At 40.1% G+C, this 9,143-nt stretch overlaps 1 protein-coding gene across 1 annotated transcript in view; it reads right to left on the bottom strand.

Moving 5' to 3' along the window:
• Positions 1-7,636, bottom strand: part of ANKRD50 (ankyrin repeat domain containing 50) — a 30,948-nt gene extending 23,312 nt beyond the window's left edge. The window contains exons 1-2 of the mRNA XM_025874151.2: positions 7,359-7,636; positions 4,869-5,814 (exon numbers count right to left, since the gene is read on the bottom strand). Coding sequence (XP_025729936.1) covers positions 4,869-5,380 — 512 coding nt within the window. The 5' untranslated portion in view covers positions 5,381-5,814; positions 7,359-7,636. The remainder of the gene's footprint in view (positions 1-4,868; positions 5,815-7,358) is intronic.
• Between the last annotated feature and the right edge of the window lie 1,507 nt (positions 7,637-9,143).

Here is a 9,143-nt window from a genome sequence, read left to right on the forward strand (position 1 = left end):
ATGAAGAAGCATATGCCTAATAGAGGAGATAACAGAGAGAGATGCATAAATAACTACAAAAGAAGCTAAAAATCTAGAGAGATACAAGTGAAAAATTATAAATGTTCAAGGAGAAGGAAGTAAAAAGATTAGAGATAAGATTCAACCGTTTGAGGATTCCTATCTGACATAAAAAACAAATGTCAGTTTGGGCTTCCAGTTTCCAATTCTTTTCCAACAAGCATTTCACTACTAACACATTTTCTTGCCAAACTCTCAAAGTTTAGTCAGTCATCCTAATTCTTCATCACGATTTTATTCCATTTACACATTACAGAGAACAAAATCTTTTTACTAAGGAAAATTGTTATCACACATAGAAAACTCACACCTGGTCCTGCAGACTGTTATCTAGAAATAAAAATTAGAGAATGGTATCTACCAGGAACAAAAATTTGTATTTCCCAGCACCACATCCATCTAAATCTCCAAGAACATCCTTGGGTTCAAGGACCATGACAGTAAGTTTCAAAAAGGAGATTCTTGGGGCGCCTGGGTGGCTCAGTCGTTAAGCGTCTGCCTTCGGCTCACGTCATGATCCCAGGGTCCTGGGATCGAGCCATGCATCAGGCTCCCTGCTCGGCGGGGAGCCTGCTTCTCCCTCTCCCACTCCCCCTGCTTGTGTTCTCTCTCTCGCTGTGTCTCTCTCTGTCAAAATAAATAAATAAAAATCTTAAAAAAAAAAAAAAGAGATTCTTGTTGAACGAAATAACCATGTTATTTAAGCACATCTGAACTGTGCTTAAGATTTGAAACTCTTTCTCACATTCCCTAACTTAGATACCTTGACACTTCTGTCAAAAATAACTGGGATTTATTTTACAGTTTTATGACTACCAGGAAACGCTAACACTAACTCTAGAAAATACACAAAATATACAAAGTTTTGCAATAAGAGCCTGAAGGAGAAAAGGCAAAACGGAAGAAATCAACTTCTAATTCTCAAGTAAAAATGTAATTGTCATCAACTTAGTTCCATCAACAGAAATGAGAAAAAAAAATTCTAAACACAGTAACAAGAGCTTTGCAATTTAACCGATTAAGAGAGAAAAATGAAAAAGGGAAAAATAGAAATTAATGGGTCTTCATTCATCATTCCCTTTAGCAGATCATATAATTCCTTCCAACTAGTGTTAAAACATTCATGTATTATATGGACACTATAACAACTATTTACCCCAAATATTATTTCTTTATAGAAATCAGATAAATATTATTTTAAGAATTTAAGCTCCGTGAAGGCAGGGCATTTTGTCTGCTCTATTCACTGATTTATCTACACCTGAACTTTACTTAACAGACAAGGTTCTCAATAAGTATCTCCAGCTGAACTGTGCTTAAAACACAAAAGACTCTTCAAGGGGCTCCTGGGTGGCTCAGTCGGTTAAGCATCCGCCTTCGGTTGAGGTCATGATCCTAGGGTCCTGGGATCTAGCCCCACAGAGGCTCCCTACTCAGCGGGGAGCCTGCTTCTCCCTCTCCCTCTGCCTGACGCTCTGCCTACTTGTGCTCTCTCTGTCAAATAAATAAATAAAATCTTAAAAAAAAAAAAGACTCTCAAATATTTGCTCTAAGAATGAATGAATGTCATAAGAAATTTTGTGACCACTAAATCTAAAAATCAAGGTAGTACATCATGTCAGAAAGGAAAGAAAGCAACATTTAACTAGATTAAAATAATGTTCCTTTTATTTTTATTATCATATAGAAAAAGACCAGTAATTAACAAGTTATCAGGTAGGTCCATGACTTCATGTAAGAAGTTTTTTTGTGGTATTACATATTTTATCTAGTATCATTGAAGATAAACACTAGGGAAAAAATTAGGAAGTAAACTGAAGAAAAGTATATAAAATTCATTCGATACTGAATCGCTTCTCTGCAATTTCCCCAACTTTGTGGAACTGTGAAGAACTAAGATTTTTATCAGTTTTCCAATACTATTAAATTGTCTCACACATGAATATATGAAACCGTCAATATTATCAAGTGTTAGATGTTAAAAAGATGTTAAAAAAAGTGGTTTTGAATTTTTTCAAAAGTGAAAAAATATTTTACTTTGCTTATATTTCATCTCCCACCATGTTATAATAAGCTCTGATCTGTCTCCCTTAAAATATTATAACTTCTTGAAAACAATGATTGCCTACCTGTTGAATTACATTTCTCCCTGACTAAATAAAATAGATTCCTATTAAAATTCTCTAAAGGACTTATTTAACAAATCAATCACCAATAAACCTAAAATAAAATCTTAACTCTCTGTCCAAAAGTGAAGGCTTAGATTATCTAATGCCATAGACTATGCAAAAATATTTCTCTTTAACTATGAATTGTATTCTCATATCTGCATTTCACTATGGTTATATTAGAGCTTCACAGTCTTAGAGTGTACTCTATGAATTATCAGAAACAGTTGTTACAATACCAGAGTCACCTAATTTAATGATTAATTACTTTAATGATGAAGAAAGAAAGTGACCCAGGTTTTTGAAAGATCCAGGAGGAAATTAAAAGCACCAAAATGTTCCAAATAGAAAGACTATGCTTCCTCTATCAAAGTGATTAATTTCTTCTGTCAGTCAGAAAATCGGGACTGGTGTGGTTTTTACATACAGCTCTAATTGCTTCTTATTTCCCTTCAATTAGTTAATAACTGAAATTCACACAGGGGAAAAAAAAATAGGAGGACCATCTAACTAGAAGGACATTTTTTCAGAAAAATCTATGATACCATAAAGATCTGTTCAAAATCAGAATATAGCAAAAATATACAGTTATCAGACATTATTTTAAACATTTAAAGACATTTGAAATTTACATATAAATTCCAAGAAAATATATTGTATAATTACCGAATTTAGTTGGACTAAGTTCAACTTAGTTAGCTAAGTTCTTTGAAACTGATCTCCTAAGGTGTTAAATCCAAATAACTTACAAAAAAAAAAAATTCAGCTCTTCAACCAGTGATAGGATCTTCAGAAAAAGTAGGAAGTCAATAGGAAAAGAGTTGTTTATGTACAGAGATTTAAGTCTCTTAAAAAGTAGAGATTTATATATTAAAGACATTGATTCTATACACAGTGATTTCATATTTAAAACTGTCCACTGAACCTGGTATTTCATATTTGTGCACCAGTATCACCTAACAGATTTACTTGTTATTTAAAAATGATCTACTAGTTTTAACCCTGATATTGGTGGCTAACAGCAAAAGATAACAGATTTGCCCTTTTATTGGACTGCACTTATACATTAAAAACTCTGCAATAATATCACACCTCGCAGAGACATATCCCTTTAGGTGACTTTAATATACCCATCCCATGTTTGAATTCCATACCACTATCCATAAAGATCATTCCAGACTACTACTGTATCACTTACATGGGTAATCTGAAAACTACACTCAAGTCACAACTGTGACACACACCCCTGTCCTCCACAAACTTCTAATCTACCCTCACCCTCAAGTCCTTTAAAGAATTTCTATGATTACAAACCTATATACATACACACATACTTCAAATCCCAGCTCTGCCACTTACTAGCCTTTAACCTTGGACAAGTTACTTAGGCTTTCTGTGCATCGGTTTCCTCATCCATGAAATGGGAATAATAGTATCTATTTCACAGGATTACTATGAAAATAATTTAATATTTGTAAATCATTTAGAACACTGACACATAGTGTTTACTATATAATTAATATTTTCAATATCACTTAAAAATTAATAGTTTTCATACCATTAGATATGAGGACATCATAAAAATAAACACCACTCCTTTCAAAGCAATTCAAATCCTGCTTAAATGACTCCTAGAGACACACAGAGAAACAGACAGACATACAGACATACAGCCACACATACATACATGTACGCTAATCACCGCACAGTATACCTGTAGCTTTGGGGAACAAATTTTGCCTGCTAAGAAATACTTACAGTGTAGTGATAAAAGTATATGCAAAATGAGTAATTCAAGCAGCAGTAAGGCAATAACAAGCACAAAACTAACAATTTCCCTGCTTTCTTTTACAATGAGCAGAGGGGTGATATGCAAAAAATTATTTTCAAGGAATCATGTTTTCTTTGCTCACTTGCTCTTTTCTTAGACCAATCCATTTATCAAAGGAAAAATGCTTAACTAAAGTTAGGAAAAAGTTGTTTTTCATACTGCTCACTACAAGTACTAAAATTATGCCAGATTTTCATTATTTTATAAACATCACATATTTAAAAGTACCACTTAACTTTTTGTTTACTTGAAAGGGGACTAAACCCCAAACACAGATTTTCTTCAGATTCTCAATGGCCAATGATCTCTTTCAAAAAGAACTTGTCTTACTTAGAGAAATAATAATACTATAAGCAAAAAAGATAGTAGATTCTATGCTGAGAGTTCCTTTAAATTCGGCGTCACATACAGTTCACCCTCCCTGAAAATGTAGCCTATTTTCCAGGCAGCTAAGTGGTTTTCTCTACCATAACAACAAATATCCCTTATTAGTTATAGATAACATTAGAAAAGTAAATAAACAATTGCCATAAGTTTGAAAAAAATTAAGTTTCTGCAGTGCTTCACATTCTGTTATTAAACAAGTAAAAAAAAACATACTTTTAATCTATATCTGTACAACACAAAGCTTAAATTTTGTTTCCTTCAATACTCAAAAGTAAACATGCGTATTTACAACTGCAGATTATCCCCAAATGTACAGAAGTAGTACAGGTACCCAACAAAATTTAAAAACAGACAAAAAAACTAAAAAAAAAAAAATCTAGAAAACACTAGAAACCAGAACATCATGGCATTGTTATTGTTACCTTTTAAATGCTTCAGCTGGGTTCCTTTCACATTCTCCAGGCTGTAAGAGGCTTTGGACTGCTGGATCCCTTAGCTTATCCTCATATCCTTGGAGTAGTCCACTGCGGCAGATCTGGGCAACTAGACCTCTAATAAACCCTCCAACACACAAAGTATCAGAGTCCTGGGCTTTGCAGAAATGAAAGGCCAAAGCCTGGCGATGTAAACCTCTCTGCAAGCTTATAGGTGAACTTGGCCACAACAGCTCAGTACATAGGGCTGTCTTGCCACTGCCAGGCCCTCCTACCAACAACACACCCCAGGCAGCTCCTTTTCCAGAGACAACACTAGCATTATTCCCAGAATTCATTACAAGGGATGGTGTGTTGACAGCACTATTGCAGCAGTTGGTTTTCTCCTGGAGGCAATGCTGAAGCTTGTGGAAAACCCACTCCCTACAGTAAAACTGCTTCCCCTGCAGTAAACTCGTTTGAGCCATTTTGCAGACTTTCTCTTCCCAAGGATTAGTCATAATAGGTTCCTTATCTTCAACATTTGCTAGATCCTGGATACATCAACACAGGTCTTTACATCCATTAGGACATAACTTGCAAATTAAGTTGACTGTGAATGATAGAGTAACGAGTTACAGTAAAACTCAACAGCCACAGATGCCATTTGCCAATAGAATGTGCATGACTTTATTTGGCTCTTTACTCTTGAGTATCAGCAGAGAATATATTAGTTTAATTGTTGAACTGGTGGAAAATTGCCTGGTTCCAAAGTGTGGCAATACTTTCCCTAAATCTTGATGGGTCACATAACTCCATTATTATCTTGGAGTTTATGTGATTGTGGATGTTTCAAGTGTGCAGATGAGACAACACATCTGGAAAACTAAAGAGAATGCCCAATCTTTCAATCTGTACAAAATGCTTCTCCAGATTCGAAGTGTTAATTCTGTATCTGAAAATTAGATGCAGAAAAGATGTCCATTATAGTAAATGCCATCAAAGAGATTACACGTATACAGTAGATAGGTAGCTCTATATTTCCTGTTGAGGGATAGTCACTCAAAGTACTAGACCTTGCCAGTTTCAGGCGTCTGGGAAATTGCCATGGAGGGAACTGTTTCAGATTATGGTCTTCTATGTGGGAATAAGTGACAGGCCACTGTTAACACCTTCTTAATTCCAAAGCATTCATAAAATGCGTTTTTCAAGAGAGTAAATTCTTAATGAACCTGTTCACAGATTTCTAGGTTCAAGATACCTGGCAAATCAACAATTTCCACAAGTAACTAAAATAAAACAACATCTTGGTGCAAAATATTGTATGTTAAGAGCCTGTTTACTTAAAAGCTTACAAAGGATACAATTTGCCAGTTAAAATAATCTCAAAATTCCATATACTTAAAAAAAATCCATATGCTTCATCTTTGGCACTTTGAAAAAGTTGGACAATTATCCCCAGAATCATAATTACATTTTCCTTTCTGTATTTTACTTCCTCTATGGTTATGCTTCCCAAACAGCTACATATTAATCAAGTTACTCTAGATTAAAAAAAAAAAAACTTTATGTAGAAAGGGAAAAAAAGGCTTTATGCACACACAGTAACATCCTTAACTCCAGCCAAAAATGTCTTTCCGACTAGCTTGGTAGAACAGCGCCAGTTAAAGGAAGCTCTATTAAACTGCACAGTCCAGTCAGTCAAGGACTCTGTTTACTCGACTAGTCACACTTCTTTGTTGATAGTTTGCAAAATCTAGGGGATGCTTACCAGCATTGGGGCTGGATGAGAATGGGTTAAAAAAAAAATTGAGGGGAGGATGGGGATGATGTTGAATGATAAATCTAAACACAAGTACAACGTGAATTCTTCCTTCCTCTGCGCTAAAGATAAAGGTTTCGGATGGGGGTGAGGAATGGAATCTACTACTGTGGCCGGAGAAAAGGCTGCTGGGGAGAATTCCTTCCGAGACAGAAAAGGGGTAAGGAGTAGAGTGCTTCAGGGCTGGTGGGTGTTTGCCTACAGTTCCGGCCTCTAGTTTCAGCTGATAGACAAAAGGAACTCCGGGATTCCCAGAGACGGGAACCACCTTCGGTTTGAGCAGCCTCCAGGAGCCACAGGGGGGCCACCTCGAAGAGCTACGGACGGAGGTGCAGCTTCTACGCTGAGGTCTTCCCTTCCAAAAGGCTGGGAACGCCCCAACACCCCGCCCCGCCCGAGATTTTGGGGTGTGTCTTTTGAGGGGGGAGGGGGTGCCCGACGTCCTTGCCAATCCCAGATGAGGGGTCGCCTCCCTGTTGGTGCCCAGCTCTGCGCCCCCACCACACGCGCCGCTCCCGCCCCCGCCCGACCCACGGCGGAACGTGGGGAGAAGTCGGTCTGGGGCCGGCGATTGGAAAGGGTGGGTGGGTGAGCCAGGTTCGAGCCTAGCCACAGCCCCCGAGCTTCCGACCTGAGGAGGGGCCTCGCTTCTACCCCCGCTGCCGCCCCTCGGTTACCTCGGCCCCAGCCGCCGCCGTGGCCGCCGCCGCCGCTGCTGACTCTAAACCCCAGACACTTGCTCCTCTGAGAATCCGCGGCCGCCAGCGCTCTCCGAACTCCAACTGCAGCCGCCACCTCCGCCCGGCTGGGGTTCGCTCTCAGCTCCAGATCCTCCTGTTGGCCCCCGGCAACTGCCAGTTCCAGCTGCCCCAGCAGCCTTGGTCGTGCTCCTCCCAACCCCCACCGGCCAACCGCCGCCGCCGCCGCCGCCGTCAGGGCAGTGACTGTCTCAGGCAGCCCGGGACTCGGCCGGCTCCGCCCCGCCCCACTCCGCCGCCCCGCCCCCAGGCCCAGGCCCCGCCCCCACCCGACCGCTCGGCCTTTCTTCGCCTGCCGGCTCCTCCCCTTGCCCCTCCCTTCCGCCCAGTGCGCCGGCCCGTTGCCGCCCGTGCCTGGGCGTGTGCGGGCGCCTGGACCCTGCTGCCGGAGTCGCTGGGGAACCTTTCGGGGGTGGCCTTGGGGCCCCGCCTTTCGGAGGGGCGGAGAAAGGGGCGGGGGCTGCGTTCTCACGTCCCCGAGCTCACGCGAGTCGCTGCCCCCACCCACCCCGTCACCACTGGGCCCTGAGCCTTTCTTTGTCTTCCAGGCCGGAGGGACTCGCTGGCTTTGGGGGCCATATCCGCTCCTAGGAAGGGCAGTTGAGCTGGGAGAGTTGCCCCTTGCCTCTCCCTTAAACCCCTTGCTCCAAAAGACCACTCCAGACCCGTCCTATTCTTCAGTGGTCCGGGTTCCCTTTCAATCCATTAAATTCCCGTGATGCTTTTACTTTCTCAGTCTGGGACTGAGAGAAGCAAGGAAAGGACTGGGAAGAAATTGTAAAAATAAAAAAAATAGGGGTGTAGGGCGACATTCCCATCCGCCTCATGAAAAGGACATGGCCTCCACCAGATGGAGGTTGAAAGCAGTCTTGATTCGGTTGCAGGCTGCTTCCCTCCTGGACAGTTGGATGACCCACAGGGGCCACTATAGGGGAAAAAGTCCATAGTCGAGGTCAGACTGTAGAATCAGACGAATTGCCCTAGAAGGCTTGACTATAGGCCGTTACTGTTGAACTAAACAAGCCAGTTGTTTGCACTCACTTGGACCTGGGTTCTTTAGATTCCAAATTTCTACTGGGAAGGTAAATGTACTGTCAACTGAGAGAGTAGAAAACGTGCTATCTTTATTGTTTTATTATTTATGCTAAAGGCATGAGCTCTCCATCTCCCATTCACCATTAATTTGAATGTTTATTTCCGAAATATCAAACCAGCGTCCCATCTGTTTTTTCTGGAATTTCGAAGTACAGCTCTCACACTTAACTAGAAAATCATAAAAGCAAATAGATCGTGCTTGTGCTTACCCTTCCATTTCTGTTTATTCCTAGCCTATCCATGGCGTTTGAAGCTTGTTGGTCTTAGTATTTAATTTGTTTTTTGTGAATTCTGAGGTTCTTTTCCGAAGCACAAGCAGAAAAGCCAGAAGATACAAAATCTCCAGAATTAGAGAGTTGAAATTTGATTTTTTAAAAAAATACAAATTGGTTTGCATTTGCTTAAGCAATTTTAATTACACCTTAGCTTGTTTGCCACGCAGCTTTATAGTCATCGAGTCCTTCAATTTCATGGCTGTGATATATATTTAGAGAAAAATTATAAATAAGTATGTACATCATACTATCATTCCCATTAAACTATTTGCTAATATAATACCTAAAATAATTTCTGCCCAGTAGAGAAGTTACAGAAACTTGGTTGAGTGGA

The sequence above is a fragment of the Callorhinus ursinus genome, unplaced genomic scaffold, assembly GCF_003265705.2.
Source record: "Callorhinus ursinus isolate GAN/ISIS: 27379988/994484 unplaced genomic scaffold, GSC_fseal_2.0 scaffold4, whole genome shotgun sequence".
NCBI classification, from domain to species: Eukaryota; Metazoa; Chordata; class Mammalia; order Carnivora; family Otariidae; genus Callorhinus; species Callorhinus ursinus.